Raw genomic sequence first — 22564 nt, 5'->3', positions numbered from 1 at the left:
GGATAAGCCTGACGCGCTGGGCAGCAAAAGCAGTTGGTGTTGATAGCTGGCCATGCCAGGGACACGCAGAAGCAATCAAGCGGGCTTAAACCCCTTGATTCCTACTTGCAGAATATTTGCCATACTTTGTTCTTTTTGTTACAAACTGAAATCATGATTGCCGTTGAACATTTCAGGAAAGCAGGTTAGAGAAGCTTTTACTAATACAGATGCAGAGCCATAAGTTTCTTTGGCTGATTTCTTACCTGTTTTTAAACATCGTTTGTTAGAAAAAGTATATGCTTTCAACTTATTTTTCCGTTACTGACATATCAAATTTGCATTTTGTTAAGCAATACGAGGATTCTCTCCGCAACATAAAATCTGCAGTTTTGAAGAAGCAAAAGGTTTGGATAGGATCAATGAGAGAATGCCACCAAGAAAAGATGCTCTTCAACAAGATGGTATTAATACTATAAACACAACAAATGCCAATGGAAACAATGGAACTGGCAACAACAATGCGCAGTGACCACGTCACCTTCTGGTTTACTCACTCATGTCTTGCCTGAGAATTCCTAGATTACTGCTTTTTGATGTGACAACAGATGAAATGGCCAGGGGGATCGCTTGAAGTGACTACTTACTATGAGGTGGAAAACCATCTGACTCGATCCCACTGAGGAAAGACCATCTTGCTTTTGAGACAACAGCCCCTCTCTTTACGTGGCGACCCGACCTCCTGGGAGCGTGCCTCACCTCTTCACGCAAAGTCCCTCACTGGCTGCTGAAGCTTCAGAAGAGATCTGGGGCAAGAATCGGGCTGTTATCACTAAAGCACGTCTAGACTAGCATCTTATGCTTATCGTTGTCAACACTTTTAAGTTTACAGATGGGATTTTTCTTTCAGTAGAGGTAGTTTGTTTGTTTGGTTTTTTAAATCAGACTTTCAAATACAACCCTAAGAGCTAACTATTTATTAATGGACATCGGTTTCATGAAATGTCTTTAAAACGATAGATTAGAATGGTCTTAAAATATCTGAGGCTGCAAAAACTGCATTTTAAACAGACAGAAAAAATGCCAAAAAAAATTAATCTCAGTTGGTCATTCTGTAAAATGCTGACCTCAGGTTTACTCCTTAGATGTTGCTAATTCTATATTGTATTCACTGTATTTTTTAGTTACAGCTTATCAGAAGATTTCTATGTAGGAATGTTTATTACTTGAACACAGATTTAAAAAAAATATTTAATTTAGAAACTTTTTTGCCCAGCTTTTTCAAGACTCTTCCCCACCTTGAATTTTAAAAAAAATTATTATATATACTAATTTTAAAAGTAAGAAAAATATGGAAGTGTTAATTTTAAGGTACTTTTAATTGAACTTTGTACATTGTTTAAGTAAATTTTGATTCATATCAAGTCTGTAAAGCTTGGCATTGTATTTTGTGTATGCATGTTTTCATTTTGCAAATATTTAATATATAGACCTATGATGTACATCTATAGGTTACCTAGATGTTATGGGTACTTTTAGTTTATTGTGAGTATTACGGTTGCATAAATAGCTAATAATCACTGGGCTGACTAGCTGCAAGCTTTTTATTATTTTTAAATCTGTAAAGGAAACTGAAACTGTATCGGACATACTTTTTGTTTCGGCAAAGCAGCGCGTAAGCAATTGCTCTGTTCAACTGCTAAGGCATTAGTGAAAGTGTAAACTTGAGACTGCATGTATTTTGGTATCTACAGGACTGCTTGGTTAAAATAAAAATTGAAGCCCTGTGCTGATTTGTTCACAACTAATGGACTGTACTGATTGCCACTGTACTTTGTTAGATATTTTGACATTTGCTACATGTCCTCATCCCCTGGAACACAACTTGAAACTTCCGTCACTAGAGTTCATCTCCCCTTTTTTTTTTGTTTGCCATCAACTACAATCTGTACATACCCCTAAGTTGGAAATTTTATGCATGTTCTGAACTATTCAAGTATTTTATAAAGAGTAGCACACAATAAATTTTGTGCATGGGCTGCGGCTCCTATCATTGTGTATTGGTTTTATTTGGCATACGTGGGTCTAATCTGACCTTGAAAATTGTTTAGAAATAGTCTTCAAAATTTAAGCTATTGAAAAAAGAGCCTAAAAGGTCAGATTTAGCTTGCAGAGAACTAGTTGAATGTAAATGCTATTTAATTTAAATGTTATTCCTGCTGCTTTTTTTTGCTTTTGAGTTCTCTCTCATTAATAAAATACCTAGATATTTTCTGTCTGCTAAACTGGACATCCATTGTTGGTTTGTACAAGCTTGTAAGAGCAGGGTTAGTTGATTCTGGAAAGGCTGTTAAGTATAGCTGCGTTTTGGGTGTTGGTTTGAACTAAACACTCAAGACTAGTGCAGTGTGTTGGGGCTGCTTTTTGCGCAGAGGGGGAGGACTGTTTGTTTTGACAGTCAATACAGATACCTGATGGAGTCTGGTATATTTTTAAAGGAAGGACAAGCTGCTGAGCAGGATGAGACTTAAAAGATAAAAATAGTAAGCGACACACTTGTTAATGGAGTTTTAACGTTTGATTTTACTTTATTGCAGATGCATTCTAATTGGAAACTCTTCTCAAAGTTCGAGTGCAGAAGATCAAGTTAAAAAATGGTAAGTGTTTTGGGTTTTTTTATGAAGCACCTCCATACTTGCGAGCTGTACAGTCTGCATATGGTGTCGTATTAGAGCAGAACAAACACGTGTTACCAAGTACGACTGAAGTGTTCGTGATGGACGTTATGGTGGTACCTTCCTCCTTGTAAGCGCTAGTGGAAAATTTCTCAAGCTCACAAGACAGTATTTTTCATGATTTGATACTCAGATCTTAGTTGTGATTAGTATTCTGACTAGCTGGAGTTGCGTATGTGGAGAAAATACAGATTCAGTCTTTGTCTGGAAAAACCTCATCGTAATGGGAGAGAACTGGTTCTGACACTTGTATGGCAGTAAGTGCCCAGCTGCGATGATGCTTGCTTCCTTGAGGATTCCCTTGCAGTATCCGTTGTCTGTAGTAGTTCTTGCCCGATACGAAGGCAGATCTGCAATAAACGAAAGTTTCTTGGGCAGTTGTTGACCTGCTTTCTCATGCTGTGTGTCTCCTGTCACCCGTTAAGCAAGTATTCAGGTAACAGGATTATGTCTGTGGGTTTTCTTTGTTTGGAAAGTAGGTACTCATTTTTTGCTACTCTGTTTCTGAAAGGTGGAGTCTGGAGCCGTCTCTAATTCTGGCATTGTTGGGGAGAAGAACTTGTATCCTCCCTCCCAGAAAACTGTAAGTAGTTTGCATTGCTCGTTTTATGCTCTCGGCGTTTTAAGGAGGAGGAAAAAAAAAAGTCTGTGTGTCCTTAGGTTGTTCTTGGGTAGGGAGGGGAGAAGGCTTGGAAATAGCTCTGTCAGCCACAGGGCACAGGTAGCAAGAGCTGTGAGAGGCACGGCTGGTTCCTGGTTTGAGCTGGAGCAGTCAGTGCTGCCCTGCCCCGCCCTGCCCCACCCTGCCCCGCCTTGGGCGCAGCGGACACCGTGTGGATCCCAGGGAATAGGCCGCTTCTTCCCAGAGCTGCTGGATTAAACCATCGTCTGCGGTGCTCGTATCTGTAGGGCACCGGCAGGGAGGAGGAGGATTCAGAGGTGGGCTGGGGTTCTGCCTGCTCCGAGAAGTGGAAACGCGTTGTAGTCCAACTGAGACGCGAAAGCGCAGCACGTGCTTGAGGAAGGTTTGGGGGCTTGTTTTAAAGCGGGGACTTGTGCTGTCGAGAAACTCGCTGCCACCTGGTGAGCCAAACAGGGAAGAGCAGCCTAGTTCACAGAGCCTGCCTGCGTTTAGTTTCGTGGCAAACGCACAGCTTCGCCACCCAAAATTATTGATGCTGTTAAACAACAGCTTTCCATTCAAAGCTTATTGAATTCCAACTGTGAAATGGAAAAATTGCTGTAGTGGTATCTGTCGAATTGTGAGGATCGGCCTCTCTAGCAAAAAGACCAATGGCTGGGATCGGGGCTGTTTTTCTCTTAGAAAGAGGTGGGTCTCCTCCGGTTTGAGTCTGAACACTTTTTGAGGGGAATAGTCTCATGAACAGCTTTCTTTTTTCTAACGTTTAATCTTGAAACACCAGTATGTTAGTTACATAGAAAAATAAGGCTTTTTCAGAGGCAGGATGGACAGTATCTGTTCATTCTTTCCTTGCCTAGTTTTTGCTACGATTTCATTATCAATCATTCAGTTCTTGTTACCCATTTAACAACTCTTTGTTACTAGCATGTAATGAAAATAACTTTTTGCCATAAAACAGGTGAATGTTCTTAGGACATAGAACCCTATTCATCTGTTCATTTTCTTGTAGTAGTAGTATGTACGAGCCAGACTTAATCAATATTCTGCTTTGAATGACAAGTGAAGTGGTGGGGATTTTTTTAGTCATATAAAAACATACAGATACACTAATATGCTTTAATTATTAAATGCTAAGCCTCTTCACTTGTAAGGAAGTCTGTTCAAGAGCAAAGAAACAAGAACCAAAGCTTATAAGAATCTTGGTCAAGCTTGGAAAGCTGTTGACAGACAGACAGACAGATACATCTGTCGATCTATCGGTGGATACTTGCACCAAGGATGAGCAAAGTAATGCAGAGTGGAATGTCTTTTAGTCTCCCCAAATCAACTTCCATCTGTTGTTTGTATTTGAAATAATTAATTTTAATCTGACCCAGGAATTTCAAACTGAACTGTATTTCTGAGTTCAATATAGAAAAAGTTTAAGGTCAGATTCAGGTTGCAGAACATTGGTGTAAGTGAAATACTTAGGCTTTTTTGGTATGGTAAACTTGGTATGTATTATTGTTTTGCAAAAACCTTTATGTACGTGCTGTGTAAGAGTGAAAGGTTTGCCGTATTAGAATCAACTCTACCAGCCCTAGCTATTTTTGTTTGCAGGATAACAGAAATAGGGTTTTGCTGTTTGTGTGAGGGTGTCCTGTAGTACAATCGTTATTTGTGAAAGCGTTGCTTAGAAATGTTAGGAAACACACTGCTAGCTGCTGGACTTGAAGCTTCCGTTAAATTTATAGCTGGGGACAAATTTGCCGTGGCTTTCTAAAAAACCAAACGTGCTATTCAAAGCTGTTCTTTTTAAATCCTTTGAAAACATCCACAGTCATTTATATTGTCTAGGTCACAATCGCTTTCAGTTTGGATTTCCATGTGGTCTGTAGTGTTAGCATTTAGATACTGGCTTTTTTCATTGCTCAGTCATTTGCTGTGTAACCCATTCCTTTACAAGGAGATACTTCAAAATTAGATCCGAGATGATTTCTCCTTTCCGTTGCTGCCTTAAGCATAATGGTAGCTCACCACTAATGGTAACTCATTTAAGAAATTAAATGGGGGGTACAGTCAGATTCTGCCAAGGTCCTTAAACTGTCAGGGTAATGTGACTTAAACTGAGCACTTGCACGTTTTTCAACATTACGATGGAAAGACATTAAGGGGGGGGGGTGTAAAACGCTTTACATCACAGCCTCAGGCTTTTTTTGTCATCCACAGTTAGCTCAGGTATTTCAAGAAACTTGGTGAGTGCTGGAGATTCGGCTGAGACAAACAGTTTAATCATGCGGGAGTCTGGCAGAGGGGAGGTGGTTCTGTCTGGGTCAAAAGGACTAAGGCTTAGGGGCTAACAGACAAGACACATCTTTTATTATACAATAACGAATATTATGTGCTGTAAATTAAGGCAATTGTAAGTGCAACAAGCTTACTGAATCATCAAGAAGCCATATTTGATTATACAAAGTTTAAAATTATTCTTTTACACACAAGGATAGTCAGTGTCTGCATAAAGCATGTTACATGTCCTTCAGTTTGTTTTAAAAAAGAAAACAAAAAACCAGATAATCCTTTTCTATTGACCAACAATTGCCAGCAGCAAACGCCGGTAATCACCGCTTGTATCACTTGCTATCATTGTAGCCAAAGTCTTCTGATACATTTGTGTGAACATCTGTTTAATTTGCACAAGGTCAATCTATGCAAAGAAAAAAAAAAGGCACAAAACTTAAGCACAGTGTATGATTGTAACGCCCAGACAGTTACCCCACACCTCCTCCCTCCCGGACTAGAGAACACATGCCGAGGGTGAAACGTGCAACTGATTCACTCCGCCAGCTGGTCCCTCTAAGGACAGAGGAGCAGCTCCCGAAGCAGAGAGTCTAGCAGTTGTTCCTTGCTTTGTTAGGACCGTACTATCTTAACTCTTAACAGCTGAACCTTTGAACTCGAGGTGCTTATCTGCTACACGGACAGGCAACCACAGGTAAGAAGGAAGACAAGCAGTCTTGCTATCTAGCCAGGGATAATTAGGTTACTATATAAAAGCTGGCTTTTAAACAAATAAACATGTTCATCTAAATCTGAAGCCCATAAAAGCTTCACTGCACTACGTGATTTCTGCAGCTATTGAAGAAGGACTAAGTGAAAAGCTGGTTAGGGTAGGTAGCTTTCCACTACACGTGACATTTACAGAGGAGAAAGTTTCTTACCTCACTGCGAGTGACTATAATTCTGATGAGGGTGGAATCATCCGTGCCAGCTCCTTTCATAGAATAATAAAGTCTTTCTGCAAAAAAGGCTGGGCGATTTAAAGCACATTGCACTGCAATAAAGTAGATTTTTAGGATTAGTTCCAGTATTGTATGCTGCATAGCGATACCTGGCATGATCGATGCAGGATTTTTGCTGTAGACAGCTACAGGTAGGTATTGATGAAGATCCCGTTACTGTGGATTACAGCAACTGTTTTGTAGAGCTGAGTTTAGTTTCAAGCTGACCAAATGAGTTATTCCTTCACAAGAAAAGTTATGGTTATTAACAGTTAACTTCTCTCGAAGTGCTTTTCAAAGCTGGCTGAAACCTTACTTCTCAAATAGGTAATTTAAAAACAGTTCATCTCCTTGGATAGCTGGTACTAGGATACAAGGTATTTTACTCATGTTCCATTGCTAGAATCTCACAAACAAAAGTAAACTGTAAAGAGTTCTCACTCTAGTAGTTACAGAATGGACCGTTTCAGTTAGATTGTTCACTCTCAGAGACGAGCCGTTATTCTGTTACACAATTCTCAGAGCTGAATTTTTCCCATAAAACTTTAGCAGAATATAATCTGGGAAGTTTTTGCTTATCCGTTATGGCTACAGAAATGCTGTAATTTTGGTAAGCATTGGTAGGACTGGTGTCTGCAGATTTACTATTACTAGTAAATCATACTGATTCTCACTATCAGCAAATTGTGCTAAATTTGAACTGCTTTACTACAATAAGCCAGCAGGAGAAAGTGAATTCAAAACCGGTCTTGTGTTTTGCTGAAGTTTTGCTTAGCAAATGCTGAGCTTTTTGGGGGTAGGTGGTGGTGGAGGAGCGGAAAGGGAACTGTGCCTAAAGGAGGTTCATGTTGGTTCTGAGCTCGTGGGGGGGGGGGGGGGGGGGGGGGGGGTTCAGCTGTCTCTGCTGAGGTGCCACACAACCAGAGTCACGGCTCTGTTACCCTGGTACTCGCATCATTTTGCAGAGCTCTGAAAAATACAACTACAAGCACTAACCAGTGACCCTTGTTTCTGTGTAGTCGCCTGCCTTCCCAGAGAAGTGACAAGCAGTTCCTATGTAGCTTTCTCTTGTTTCAAACTGACTTCTTCATGGTGGATGCTTATTTTCTCCAATTAAGTGTAAAGTGAATAATTTGAATAATTGAAGTTACTTTTGTGCTAGCAGAGTCTCAGATTGTGTGTTCATTTGCCAGATGACCAGTGTTGAATTGGATTCTTCTTCAATTACGTTTACAAGGTTTAATTGCTAAGGGATAAGGGGAGGGAAGAACAACATATCACTTACAAATAGTCTTCAAACCACGTTCCACGTTTCCAGAAAATTCTCGGTCAATGCTGCTTAATAAGTCACGATTAGCGATCTACAAATAAATGAGATTAATATGTGGATGATGAAATGCAGTAACAACTGGAACCTTACTCTTAAAATACACTGACCAAGCTCATTTGAAATCAGTGAAGAACTCCTACCCTGGAGTATGCCTCAACTGTTGCTTTCAGCTGGGGAAAACTTCTGCTTGCCAGAACCATATTAAAGCAAGACTCATCAGTCCCAAGTCTTCCTTCACCTGCTTGGTACAGACGCTGAGCGTCTTCCTGAGCTTTTTGGTAATCCACAGTTTGATTCTCATCCCGATTGCCCTAAAAGCAAAGACAACAGATGTCAAATGAAATTACACAGGAAGGCTATGCTTTAACTGCTTTCAGTGTAGACCCCAAGCGTGTATCTTCAAAGCTTGACGCAGAAAGAGTAATACCAGTTTGAAATACATTACACTGCTTTAAAACTACTCTTTGGGTTAATATTTCTTATAGGCAGCAAATACAAAAGTGGCCCAGAACCCTATCTGTAGGGCATGCTTTAAACTGTAGATATGCTCACTCAGATAATTTCACCCCTACATACCATCTCATAGTTCTAGTTAAGTACTGCACTTAATTCTCTATTTTACTTAATAATGTAAGCTTTCTCTTGATTTGTTTCTAGGCTTCAAGTTGCAAGGAATCTTCCCAAACGAACTAATGAATTATCTTACTGAATATGCACACCTGAAATATCTCAGGTCTTCTATTTTATTTAGAATTTGCTAATTTCAGTAAGAATGTCTCCAGAAAGCACTTACTGTAGTTGTAATATGTCAGTAGGGCTTATATGACATTTTATGTGCTTTGGGTGTTTTTTTTTTGCTGCCCAGTGCATGGATGGATACTGCTAAATTTACTGGCTGAGCAGGCTGAATACATGCTCTCAAATACTGTTGTATCTATAGTGGTTAATATAATATTTAAATGATGTGGTTGTCAATTACTGTAAAGTACTGGATTTATCAAAATAAAAATTAGCAGCATGAGCTTCTCAAGGTTTGCTTTCTTGTGGATTTTGACTTTTTAATCCAAACACCTAGTGCATAGCTGAACTCTCACCAAGGTAGAGGCAAACGAGATACAGAAGTGTCATAGAAATTCTAAAAGCAAATAGGCAGATTGATCAGAGAAATGTGGGAAGTTGCATTAGTACATTATTTCTTCGTAAACATGAATAACTGTAACTTACTATTCTTCAACACAAAAAGAGCCCTAGTAAATGACACGGGATAAGCAAGCTCCAGTGTTCACCTGAGTTCAATAGTAGCACCTCCCTAATTCTGGTGGTGTGAAGGGAGTATGGTGTAAGTTGGGAGGTAAGTTTTGCCCTGCGGTGCCTGTTAGCTTGTTTGTAGGGATTCTCACAGGTATTCTACATACCATAAAGGTTATCCTATCGGATTCACCCAAATTATTTTGTTAACGTCTGCAAAAAATAAAAAGCATCTTGCTTTAACAGCAGTGTGGAGCACTGCTTTATAGTACCACTTGATCGCATCTGCACAATAAAGTATTTACACATAAGTTCTCCGAGATGAATACAGGGTGCTAAATTAGGTCACACAATTCATCATAGATTTGTAGATAGGAAGTATCTCTTCCTTGAGGAGGGACTGAAGTGTCATAGCTTGTCATCAGGGAATAAATTAATGGCCCAGGGCTAATTTCTTAAGAACCTGGCTCTTGCTAAGCATACACAGGCAATTTATTTATGGAGCCATTATGACTACATGCATCAAAGTCAGACTGTACACCGTTATCTTACCAAAAAAAAAAAAATTAAAGCTCACTTGGCACATAGATATAAGTAATCGTTCAAAGTGTCCTGAAGTGTCTGCTCTGATGTCTTGTTCGATGTCCCTTCCAAATTCTGATTTATAGCAGTTCACTATTTCTCGTATTTCCCGGTTTGTCCTTGTGCAAAGGATCTCAATCAGCACTCTCTCCTGAGTGCCTGCTCCCTGTAGGCAGAGGAAAAGAGGGCATAGCTACAAAGCACTACCTACTCAGTTTTCTTCAACTGTGAAATTAAGCAGTCATCTGTTATTTCAGAACTTAATACAATCTACATTGTAAGAACAGTATCCTTGCAGTGTGAAAGCACCGAGTCTTCTGTATACTTGACATGGAATGAAGATTCCTCAAACATTCAATTCTGCACCAGTTCAAAAAAATACCCCAAAACTATACATCCACAACGGTGACATCAGCCAAAGTTAACCAGAAAGTGGTTTAGGAAGGAAATTCTTTGGCAACCTTAATCCGGAAAGGTACTGGAGGAAGGTAGAGCCTTATGATAATCATTAAAGCCAAAGATACACGCATAAATTCTGTTTTGGTCAGCGTACAAATGTGTTCCGTATTCCAAATGTGGCTGCTTCCTCAGCATGGAGCACCGGCAGGAACTTTTTATAGAAGCTTCCCTCTCCCCAGAATAAAAATTAACTGTGAGTTCTGTGTACAATGAGATCTTACTGGCATGGTCATCTCTATTCAGGCAAGGATTAGATAGGAGTGGATCTATGTGAGGCTTCGGGGTAATGTTATCTTATAAATTTTTTAAAATGGTCAAGAGTGGCTGTTGCCTCCACTAAAGCCAGATCTTCATTTAAGCTCCACATTCTTTCGAAGGTCTGCATTCATACGTGGGTTGAGTTACTCGTTTCCAGTATCAGCCACCTGCTAGCTGCTGAAGCTCAAACAAGCAAGAAGTTCTGGTAAACTGGATGTACCAGTTTACCTGAGTTAAAAGTTGAAACCAACTAGCTCACCTAATCTCTAATGCAGTCTTAATACTTGAACAGATACATGCACCATCTGCCCTTAAGAAAATACTTTTTCATTGTTGTCCTTTTGGAAAAAAACTGGGATAATCCAAAAATATCTTTCAGTAACAATGGTTTGTTCCTAGTAAGGAGGGTTTGTACGTAGTAAGAGGTATGTACCTTCAGTTTAAACAGTGGTTACAGTTTTAACGGCACCCTGGCCCTTTCTAGGTTCTAGCAAAAATTACGACCAAGTGGCAGAGAACAAAGTTCTGTCCTGCAGCGTTTCATCCTCTGCTGGATGGACAGCTGCTCTGAATGGGCTAATCCTGCAAAAACTCGCTGGAACTGGGGGACGCAGCAGAAAAGAATTTTAAGCCCCCCAGTCCTGAAATTTGTTTGCCACTACAGGATTTTTCAACAATGCAGGGATCAGGTATTCTCTTTTCTTAGATGAGCATTTTAAGACAGTTTTAAACTATTTCATTCACAGGAAAACCATACCTTCATTGCATGACGTAAACTCCAGGCATCATAGTAGGTGCTAGGCATGAAGAGTGCTAGAATCAATTCTTCCACATGTCCACTTAACTCAGACTTCAGATCTTTAATTAAATCCTGGTCAATTATGAACACAAAAAGGGCTTTGGAGAGTGTTAGCCATGTAAATTATATACTGAAAACAGATCAAACTAGAACTTACTTTTGTGACTGATTTCTACCTTTGTGCTGTTTTTCATGTAAAGCTTTGTTTTATTTCTTATAAAGAAGTTCCCTCTGTGCAAAACTTTGACAGCTCAGCTCTTCTCCATTGTCTCCTCACTAATTAGGACCTAGTCAGGTCCTGAAAAATGCCACAACTATAAAATTCCACTTTAAGTTGCAAAAATGACAGAGGGAAGAAAATAAATTATTTTGGCCTTTTATTGACTAACCAATCTTCCACCGGTTTCTCAGTTTGTTTCTTATGAAAAAACAGACTTTGGTCCTGGTTTGTGCATAAAAAAACTCAGTAGTTTCAGATACTAATACAAGGACAGTTTAAGCTTGATTATTTTCTATCAATCAAGCATTACAAAAGCAGAGAAGCTGCTGCTTTGGTCAGGGACAGAGCCGGCCCCCAACCTTCCCCCACCCCTGCTTCTGCCAGGTATTAGGACAACACCATGGTAAATACCAGATGTCCCCCAGTACAAAAGGAATATAACCAAAAGAAAGAAGTGCATTTTAAAAATGCCCAAACCACTCCCCAGGACTAAAATGCAATCAGGCAGTTAAAGCAGCAGCTGAAAGTTTGGGTTTGTTTACTGATTCAAAGAACTTGTGAACATACCTTGCCATACATAGTCTTGAAAGCTGCCTTGATTTTTTGCCTTTGATCATTGGAGCGGTTAGCAACAACATTGATGATAGCCTGCTCATCAGTTCCTTGGAAACAGAAGGGCAATTTCATGTAAGAACTCATAATAATCCCTCCGAGACTATGCATTTTATAATCTTGCATTTGGGCACAGTTACATAATAATTTGGTAGACTTAAATGCTAGTCATTTTTCTTTGTAACTTCGTCTACTGAATTGACCAAGTCATTTTGAAAGTGTGACTTCTGAAAAGCTTGGGGAGAAAAAAAATGGTTAAATAAAAATTGAAGAAAAAGACAAAATGGCATTAAGGAGTTAGCTCAATAGAAACTTAAGCTTCTACTGCTTACTTACCAAACCCCTTCATAGCTTTGCGTAGAATTTCTGCGTCCCTTCCAGCATCAAAGTTTGGAGCAGCTTGAATTGTGCCCTGGGTACACTGAACCATTGCTGCGGGCTGAAAATAAGTCAGATGTAACTAGCTATCCTGCACAATATAAATTCAAATTAAAATCACAACTTTGGAATCAGTACTTCAGAAGGAGTTGTCCACTAGGTTCCCCGTCTTTTCTCTAAGACAGAATCAGGGCGACATTTAGTTGTGTCGAACAGCTTTGGACCACCAATGCCAAAGCTGTGCTTTTACCCAGTTGTATCTGCTTGATGAGCGAGTATACACAGATACAGGGTTATGATTTTGTTCAGGTTCTACTGAGTGTAGCTGGGAACTCTTGATGCAGAACATGCTGTAAATCGTTGGAAACAAGTTGTAAAAACATTAAAACTACAGAAGCCACGTAAGATTGATTATAGAAGAGGATACAGCACATACCGGACCAGGCATTGGTGATGGTGCTTGTCCACTAGGATATCCTACTGAAAATAACGAACAAGATAAAAGGAATTAATTAGGTCTCCTCTTATTATGTAAATGCTATCTAATCTGAAAATAAAGCCATTTACAGACCTACCACTGCACAAAACCTGTTTCCTAAGTAATGATCAGTAACTGAACTTCTTGCCCTTGGGAATGATGGGAAGAAGCAATCACAGACGCATTCTGGTACATACACTAGCAACGCAATTCTAAAAATACTAAATTTACTGGTGCTGTGGGAACTGGAAGGATCTCTCCTTATTACATATTGCTGTCTTTGACAAAAGCCAAGATAGCCCATGCAAATTAAGAATGTGTGTCCCGTGCTCTCTTTTAAAGTTGTATTATACACTTTAAAATGTCTAGCCTATAAACAATAAACATTAAGAATTCATTAGTGCAAAAAGAATTGAAGGAATCTTATTTTGTGATCAAAAGCACTGTGAATACAAAAGCTACAACTACTTTTTTTGTACTGGAATTTTTTTTTAATCCATAATACATATGGACAATTGTTATCATTTTAACAGCAGCTTAGTTATTATTAGAGTTAACGATGCAATCATTAAAAAAAAAGGTTTTGCTGCTCTGCATTTCTTGCAAACACAGCTGACACATTCCAGGACAAAAATTGTCTTGATGGTAACTGACCACTCAAAGCATTAAAAACACTGCACCGTTTTTAAGCAATTGGGTGCATTCTCCTTTCTGCTTCCCCCAGTATGCCACGGATCACCATGAACACAAAGATCTGAAAAATACATCCATTTCTTTGAGATTAATAGAACAGCTAGATACTCATTGAATGTGGACTCTGGATTTCACAATTCTCATCGGATGCTTGCAGTCTGAAGAAGGATAAGCACCTAAACCACTACATCATGACCATTAATCAGTGACAGCCATCCTTTTTGGATGTAGCACCAATAGAGATGGTTCTCATCAGCCCTTCAGTGGTCTTGTCAAGAAAGGTGGTAGGAGGTGTACAGCATACAAACCTCAACAGCTAAAAGTAACAAAGGTAAGGGCCTAATTTGTTACTACCTATCCTGGGATCTCTTGGTTTGACCCTGGATGCTTGCATTTTCTCATGTACCTGGAATTTGTGCTGGTCCACCTCCAGCATAGCTTTGGGCAGGAGGCTGCGGATAGCCACCAAAGCCAGGGCCAGCGGGAGGCACACCAAACCCAGGGCCTGTAGGAGCTAGAGAAGAAGAAAGACATTAGCATGCTTAATGTTTTGTACTTGACTTCTGACACAACATGAGCCAGGTTATTGAGCAGACCTATGCAAGAGACTAATTTCTCTGTGTCTGTGCAGTGGCCCAAATCCATCAAGGCCCTGCCATCAGCATGGAGGTATTTACTGCTAGATAGCAATCTCTCTGGCTGCCTACATGCTGCTGCCTAGATTGACAGCTGAACAAAGCTGCTCTTCTTTACTACTTCTACAAGCACAGGGAATGGTTACACCAGAAATCACTCCCGAGGGGTACTCTAACAAAGGATCTTACCTCCAGGATAAGGTGGCATTCCTCCGGCCTGGGGAGCTCCAGGATAGCCCCCAGGGGCAGGGTAGCCCCCCGGGGCAGGATATCCTGTTGTCCCTGGATATGCAGCACTGGGTGGTGCTGCAGGATAGGTCCCTCCTCCTGCCGGAGGGTATCCTCCAGGAACGGTGGGATAGGAGTACTGACCGGCTGGCGGATAGACAGACTCTTGTCCTGTCGGCTGAAACACAAAAATGGGATGGCTGTACACCTGCTAACAGGACATTAGAGTAAAAACTCTCAAGCTACCAAAATGTCCACGTGTATAATAATGTGAATTATATAATTAGATTCAGCACTTGAAGCGGCAGCAGCAGAATTCCTGAAGCCTGATGGGGGCCTCCTCGTTGGGTTTTCTGATGCATCTCCCATGTTGACACAGAATCAGAGAGTGCTGCAGGGTGGAAGGCACCTCTGGATGGCCTCTGATCCCATCCACCTTCAAAGCAGGGCCAGCTTCGGAGTTAGATGAGGTCATGCAAGGCCTTGTCAAGTTTTCAGTATCTCCAAGGAACAGCGAATCCACAGCCTCTCTGGGCCCCTGTTCCACTGTTTGGCTACTCTCATGGTGAAAAATGTTTTCCTCAAATCAAATTACAATTACAACCTGTGGTTGTTGCCAGCTGCCCTTTCACTGTGTACCTCTGATGAGCCTGGCTCCAATGTCTCTGTCACTCCTTCTTATGTAGCAGAAGAGTGAATAGATCTCTGCTTGGCCTTCTCTTCTTCAGGCGAGCAGCCCTCCCTGGACACGCTCCTGTTTGTCCATGTCTCTGTTGTACTGGGAGGCCACAACTAGACACAGTATTCCAGATGTGGCCTCGTGAGCACTGAGCACAGAGGAGTAATCATTTCCCTTGACTTGCTGGCTTTGCTCTTGCTAAAGCCTGGTATGTCATTAGCCTTCCTCCCCGGGGACACGCAGTGCTGAGCCACATTCGACTTGACTTGTCAACCAGCAGGACCCCTGGTCCTTTACTGGAAAGCTGCTACTTCTATCCCACGTAAGTAAGAGGTGAGCTCAGCTAGGCTTGCTCTCTATGAATCATTAGGAGCTCACCTCCTGTTTTTATAGGACTCTTAAGAGCTTAGGGTCTTTGAAACTTCTGCCTCTCTTGCACAACCAGTATTTTCAAATGTTACATGGTGAGAACTTACAAGAGGTGGGTTTTTTTTTTTCCATGTCCTTTGGAATCCAGGTTATAAAGCATGGACATTCAATGACTAAATCTGGACCACTGAGTCAGACTGAACACCTGTTACAGGTTTTAAATAAAAAGAACAAGTCAAACATCTATATGCCTTTGGTTTGCTACGTGTATGACTTACCAGTCATACCACAAAGGTTGCTATTGGCATTAACGTACATTAGAAATATTTACTTGAATGACCAGGATCTCTAAGGGAAAACCCTGTAAGTTAAAAGTCATATACTTGCTCTTAAAAATCAGGTATTTAAAATCTGCTTCATAATGAAGCATAATGTATGGACACATTACTTGCTTGCTGGGAATCATCTTTACCAACTAGCTTTAGAAATATGGGTCACACATTACATACAGTACACACTCATTCTTGAGCCCAGAAAACAGAAATAAACTGCAAAGCAGTAAAGTATAGCTCAAGTGTTCTCCTCGGGTTTGGTTGCCCCAAGATTTCTACCCCCAGATTACTGTGCCCAGGCTATATAATATTCTCTTCCCCAGCAGTACAGTCTAACCTTTCTCTGCCAGATTCAACAAAAAGATTTTAATGGAATTTAGATTCACAAATCCAAAATTAGGATCCTCAAAAGCCTTGCTCAGATAACTATCACTACTGCAGAAGAAAATAATTTCACATTATTTTTTTGCACTGGTTATTACTTTGGGCATCATCAATGAGACTAGGAAACCTAGAATCATTGATACCGAATCTAAAGGGTCTTTTAAATTAATCCATTGAAGTTGGCTATATTTTAGATGCTAGCTAAGAAAAAAAATATTTTCAGATGTAGTTAAAAATAAATTACAGCTACAATCATGAGGGTTCAGCAGAACCTTGAGGGGGGAAAAGAAATCCTGGAGTTAAGCAAGTCTGGTTTCTAACATGTCTTTAGTTTGACTGACTTTAGTGTTTCAGAGGGAGTAAGGGTAAATTGTAAAGCAAAATAATCGGAGAATTTATTGCATGTATTTATATATATTGCATGTATTTATAGCTTTTCAGTATCTTAATGGGATCCAGGCTGAGCTCCATGCTTAAGTCTAGCTCTGTACTACATAAAACACAGACCATATAAAATTCCCACAATTACAGTATGATCAGTGCCATACTAATAAAAGCACACAGTTGCATCTAGCTTTGAAAAATGATGCAGGCATATCAAAAAGACTGCAGTATCAGCCACACCTGATACATTCCAGCCTTCCATTAAGTTTCACTGGAATTTTTCGTCCATTCAGTCATGAGCTGAAGGTGGAACAAAGTTCTGCGGCTGAAGGATAGGGGGTCAAAGTCAAGATACGGTGTCCTTTATCCTCAGAAAAATATTTACTTGGTGTCATATGAAAGCTGGGCTACTTGAGTAAAGCATTCCAAGCTCTTCCTGAGGGTAATGGCCACTGAAGTTTGTTCAGCATCTCTGTAAATCCTGGGATACAGGTACACAGAATATTTGGTAGAGACAGTGGTAGAGACTGGTTCAGAGATTACCTCTGACCCTGTACGTAAAGACCCTCATATATTTATGTAAGAACTACTGATACCTTAAAAAAATGATTTGCTAAGATAGTTAGCTATATTAAAAAAAAACAAACTCACAAAACGAAGATAAAATAAAACAAGACCAAACAATTCAAAACCTTTCTGGAACAACAGGCAACATTACAAAAAACCAAAAAATCTTCAACTTCCTTCTTGGAATTCTTATGAGACAACTGTGAGACGAAAACAAAGACCATAATCTCTAGAGAATACTGTATATGAACTGACAGCTACTATTTACACACACACAGAGCATGGTAAGAAGGGGTATTCACAGAATATAAATACATTAGGAATGCAACACATTCAAGAGCCATACTTACAGGATAACCAGGGAAAGCAGGGTAGCCGCCAGAAGGGGGATAACCCGGGTATGACATTCTGGGGAAAAAAAGATATTTTCACTGTCAAGGCACTATATATGAGTTTGTAGTAGTTGGTTGCTGATTACATGTTAAATCACTTGAACAATATGTTTAGTAGGTTTATAATTGCTCAGGAGTACTTGTCAGCTATTAAACCCACAAAACCTGTCCTTTTTTTCATACACATGACCATAGCAAGCAGGATTCAGAAGGGAAGCATCTTCAACTTTGTAATTAACTACCACTTTTATTTAGGGTCAGATGGACACTGAAGCATAGTGAGAGGCTTGAACCTCCAAAAAGAACTCTGAAATACAGGATACACTTTGAGGTGCCAGCAGGAGGGGGCTGAGCCCTTTGCCAGAACAGAAACAGAAGGGTCAGGCTAGAGCAGGGCCCCAGTCCTGCACTGCACCAAGCACCTGTCTCCCATCACTCTGCACTCCTCCGCTCACAGGGGTAGTTCCTGTGAGAAGAGCAGTACCCTATCTATCCCGTGTAAAATGATAATTTGATAGAAATATGTGTAATCCCCCAACATTACTTCATTTGTGTAGAAGATTTCTGTTTCCTGCCAGTAACTGTTTATTTTAGTCCCATTTTTAATAGAGGGGCTTGGGGAGTAGGAACAGAACGGGACAGAGATCATCCCCCACGTTGCCAACCAGTTGGGCAGGGAGTTTTAAGGCCATTAGCCAGGTTATGAAACATATAATGGCAGGAAAAAAAATCATGTTAATGCTAACCAGCCAGATTCCCCGATCAGGGCCTGAGAGTTACTCACGGCATGTTTCTAAGACAGTATGCACCTCAGCTGCACAAATCAAAGGACATGGGAAATAGAAAAATGAATGCTATACAGCGAGTGAGTATTCACATTTCTAGGTAATCACTGGCCAAACCAAACGGATTTGAAAGCAGAATTCTTACTGCGTTGGACCATTAAGGCAATAGGTGGTCACAGAATTAAACATCTGAGACTTAATGTGGAAAACATTAAAACTTTGCATAGGTTAGTTCAAGTAAGAGCCAAAAACAACTTGCAGAGAAGCCCAGCTATGCAGTCTCACACTGATAAGCTTGGATTATCACTTCCAAATAAATAAAGGGGGAAGAACATCATGAGGTGTATTTGTAAATCTATGCTTTAATCATAAACACTGCTAATGGCTATTTATTTCCCTAAGAAGAAACACCTTAAACCAGTACCTGTACAGTATTTATTACTGACAGCTGCTTGAATGGACTTTAAATTTGGCTTTCAACAGCACATTTCTGACTTTAACACTAATTTTAACTCCTTTCAGGAACAAGATGACCATCAACACTTCCTTCTGATTTCAGTTTCACTCCTTCCGCTTATATGAAAATATTGTCAGCAAAACTGAATATTAAAAAACAAACAAACAAACACTTCTTCAGCTTTTCAGCTTCACGTAATTCAACTAAAGTTACATCATTAAGAAGACAGGATTGTAAAGCCTATAAAACTTGTTGAGGTGCACTGTATCATTTCCACTGTACAACTTACTATGTTTTTCATGATGCAAAAATCAACACCTCGTGATGGCAACTCAGCTGTTTCAACAGCTGTAAAAAGTTTAATTTATACCATAAATGGGACCCAACAATCATAAAAAAACCCATATTAAAATATACCAAATTTTAGACTTATTGGTAAGATACTTAATTTAGAATTAATTTAAGTTTTCAGCTATGTCTCTGATTTACTAGCAAACACATTTTTGCAAAAAGCTTTTTAAGGCATGAGTTTCCAACATCTCATTTTCAAGCAAACAAGCCATCAAGGCTATGTCGTATTTTTGATTAGCAAATTAACCACCCGTGTAAACCTGTGACTTACAGTGCACTGGTAAATTGTTTAATGCTTTCCCTACTTTTGTTGTATTGGTTCCTTTTCTAGGATTGAATTTGTGATGCGAGTTCTTTTGGGCCTGGTACTGGGAATCGTGGTATTTCATTTAATCATCCCCCTCTTAACAAGACCTTGATTCCTATTTGTTGTTACTCTGAATTACAAAAACAAAATAAAAAATGTTTTCTTTGCATTTGCTTGATCTAGCTGAATTTTTTTTCTTCTTTATTTGGAAAAAAAAAATTTAGACTAATAAAAGGGTCAAGTAAGGACCACTGCTTCAAGTAAGGACCGCTGCTTCAATTACTTCAAGCCTTTTATAGCTACATGGGCATAATGCTAAATTGGGATTTCAGACTTGCCTCTGACACCAGTTACAAGAGTCTCTTCAAAACTTACTATGACCAGACAGCAATATTTACTGAAACATCTTTCAGTATGTAGATATGTTTTCCAGGAGACAAATTACTTACACAATATTAAGTACTTAGTAAACATTGGACTGCCACTGCCGTAGCACATGGCCTCACTTGTCTGAAGTGCAAGCATCCTCAAGCAGAACAAAGGCTCTGATATTACTACGTTTATAACCAAAATAACAACAGATTTTCCCATCAGATTTTAATTTCCACCCCGTTTTCCCCGGACGGCGCACAAGGCAAGGCCCGGCCGGTGGTGGGTTAAGCCGCGGGCTGGGCGCTGTCACAGCCCGCCCGGGGGTGAGTCAGCGGCCGGCTGTGGGCCCCAACACCCGCCAGCATCCGCCGGTTCTCCTCTGCGGGCTGACATCGAAATCTGAGGGGGGGGGTGTCTCTTTTTTGGGGGGGGGAGAAGTAGCTCTGACGGTGTAACATCAGGGGACGCGCTAAACTCGGCGTGTTAAGCAGGAGTTCAGCAAGTTAAAAACAGACAAGTCTCCCCTCTGCTGCCGCAGCCGCAGTCCGGCCTGGCCCCCGCGGGGACCCCCCAGGCCCAGCCCCGCACACGACGGGGCGAAGGAGGCGCGGCCCGGGCCCGCCCCGCGCACACCTGCGCCCCGAGCCGAGGACGCCCCCGCCAGCACCACACCCGCCCCCGCAGCCTTTAAAGCACCCCGGTGGGGCCGCCGCCGCCTCCCTCTGTTTCGGGGCGGGAAGGGCGGTCACGCATCGCCCCGGTCTCTCCCCGCTCCCTCAGCCGCCAGTCCCGGGCCGGCGCGGCACGGCTGCGGGCGGAGGCAGGTATTACTCTACTTACTTCTTCTGAGGCGACCGGGACCTCAATCCCCACTCCGCACCGGGAGGGCAGACACCCGGCCAGGGGGGTGCGGCGCTCTGGGGCAGGCCGGCGCCTCCCTCGGCCGGACACCTGCCGAGCCCCGAGCTGGCGTGCGGCAGCGGTTCCGGGAGCCCTGCCCCGGGCTGCCGCTCGGTCGCCCCGGCCCCAGCACGCCCGTGCCGCAGGGCGCAGCGGGGCTGGGGCCGAGCCCCCCCGGAGGCGGTGTGTGAGAAGGGCCGGCGGGGCCGGGCCGGGACCTGAGGCGAGGGGCGCGCGAGTCACGGCGGCCGACTCCTCCCCTCCCCCGCTCCAGCTGCCTCACCTGAGGGGAAACCTGCGGAGCCTCCGGCCTCTCTCCCGCAGCTGCACCGCAAAATGGAGGCTGTGGGGCCGGGCGGCACCCGCCCCGCCCTCGGCACCGAGCCCGCCCCGGCCCGGCCCCCGGGCCCCGCTCCCCGCGGGCAGGGGCGCCGCGCCCGAGTCCCGGCAGGGCCGAGGCGGGCCGGCAGCGGCTCGCGGTGGTGATCGCCCTGCTAACCCAGGACCCCTTTCCTATCTGTGCAGATTTGCCCCATCTCGCTGAAGGAAAGCTGCAGTATGCCCAATTCTCCTTCAAAACGGCTGAGAGGTAAGTTCAAAGACGCAAGTGCCACAGAAATGCAGAGCGACTTGCCAGTGGAGCTGTGTCAGGGGAAGCATTCAACACGGGAAGCGCCAGGCGATGCCATCCCTCGGGAGTCCTTAGCTGCCATCCCACAGGAGTCCTTAGCCACTCGCCTAGGAAAGGAAGGGAGAAGTCCACACTGCAGTTTCCCTACAGCACCACTGCAATGGAGTTCAGCCCTAATGCATGTAGCTCTAAATCGAGTCTGTTATCCAGTAACACATGAGTCTTTAGATCAACATCATAATTCAGTAGCTGGCAGGTAGTCAGCCAAGTCATCTAGGCCGCCAGAACAGTGTGTAACAGGCAAGGTATATAAAAGACATAAGTGGAGCTGGAGGAGTTGCTCCTTTTTATGTAGTTACTCAAGATCAGGATCTGGGTCCCAAGAGGGCATAAAGGTAAGATTGTCCTGACTACTACATACCTTTCTCTAGAAAGAAATCTTAATTATAGTTATTTGTATGCAATTGTGGGAAGTGCACTTTGTTTTGTTTCTGTCTATTGTAATGTTTATTCATATTATACTTAGAACAGACACTATATACACATAGTCCTTCCTTTACCTGGTGGTTAATTATTCATAAGAGATTCTGACCAGCAAGATACAATTTAAGAAGGATCCACCTATGATATTATCCACCAGTTACTTGAGATTATTCAAAATAACTTCCTACTTTTTTATGATAAACATGTTAGCAGTTCAGGGACCATTAAAATGGAAACAATTTTTCTCCTGTAACCTGGTGTAGCACTTGAGCTCTAGATGAAACAACAGCCACTGTTCTATTTGTCTGCAAAACAGCATTAAGTGCAGGCAGCAGAAAATAGGTGGGTAATAATTTACCATGCTTGCCTGCTTCAAATGAAGAGCACCTAAAGCTACATAAAGAATCTAATAAATGACCTACCTTCAGCAAAACTGGGCTTGTTCTCCCTTGTTTGCCCAGAACACATCAGGAGCAGCTTTAAGAATTTAATTCTCACAGCATTCTTCAGCTGACACTCCCAGTGTATGTCTACTTTATTTCACCTCTGTTAAGCACGTTTCTTTCAGGACAGGTATATATTTAAATCCCTGTTTCCATGGGAACCAAGTACATTTATAAAATACACAATTCTT

At 41.8% G+C, this 22564-nt stretch overlaps 2 protein-coding genes across 9 annotated transcripts in view; one reads left to right on the top strand and one right to left on the bottom strand.

Moving 5' to 3' along the window:
* The window catches only part of PPP3CB (protein phosphatase 3 catalytic subunit beta), a 50434-nt gene extending 41466 nt beyond the window's left edge, over positions 1-8968 (top strand). For 5 of the 7 annotated variants that reach the window (XM_050899340.1, XM_050899338.1, XM_050899339.1 and 2 more), the window contains one exon: positions 333-2029. In XM_050899340.1, the coding sequence (XP_050755297.1) occupies positions 333-511 (179 nt within the window). In that variant the 3' untranslated portion in view covers positions 512-2029. Of the gene's footprint in view, positions 1-332; positions 2030-2576; positions 2637-3225; positions 3298-8604 lie in introns of those variants that run through there. The other 2 variants (XR_007766675.1, XM_050899343.1) reach the window with 2 other exon arrangements.
* Positions 5694-20792, bottom strand: ANXA7 (annexin A7). Of its 2 annotated transcripts, none has more exons than XM_050899346.1 (13): positions 20757-20792; positions 17603-17660; positions 14499-14715; positions 14081-14188; positions 12940-12980; positions 12462-12564; positions 12081-12175; positions 11252-11365; positions 9773-9943; positions 8088-8258; positions 7903-7978; positions 6558-6670; positions 5694-6043 (listed from the first exon to the last, which is right to left on the bottom strand). In XM_050899346.1, exons 2-13 carry the CDS (start codon positions 17657-17659, stop codon positions 5921-5923), a joined length of 1389 nt encoding a protein of 462 aa, XP_050755303.1. In that variant the 5' UTR covers position 17660; positions 20757-20792; the 3' UTR covers positions 5694-5920. The 2 variants fall into 2 exon arrangements, with proteins under 2 accessions (XP_050755303.1, XP_050755302.1); XM_050899345.1 differs by having other exon boundaries at positions 12940-12983; positions 20757-20791.
* Between the last annotated feature and the right edge of the window lie 1772 nt (positions 20793-22564).

The sequence above is a fragment of the Gymnogyps californianus genome, chromosome 6, assembly GCF_018139145.2.
Source record: "Gymnogyps californianus isolate 813 chromosome 6, ASM1813914v2, whole genome shotgun sequence".
Classification (NCBI taxonomy): Eukaryota; Metazoa; Chordata; class Aves; order Accipitriformes; family Cathartidae; genus Gymnogyps; species Gymnogyps californianus.
The sequence above is the reverse complement of the archived record's forward strand: the minus strand, read 5'-3'. Positions and strand labels throughout refer to the sequence as shown.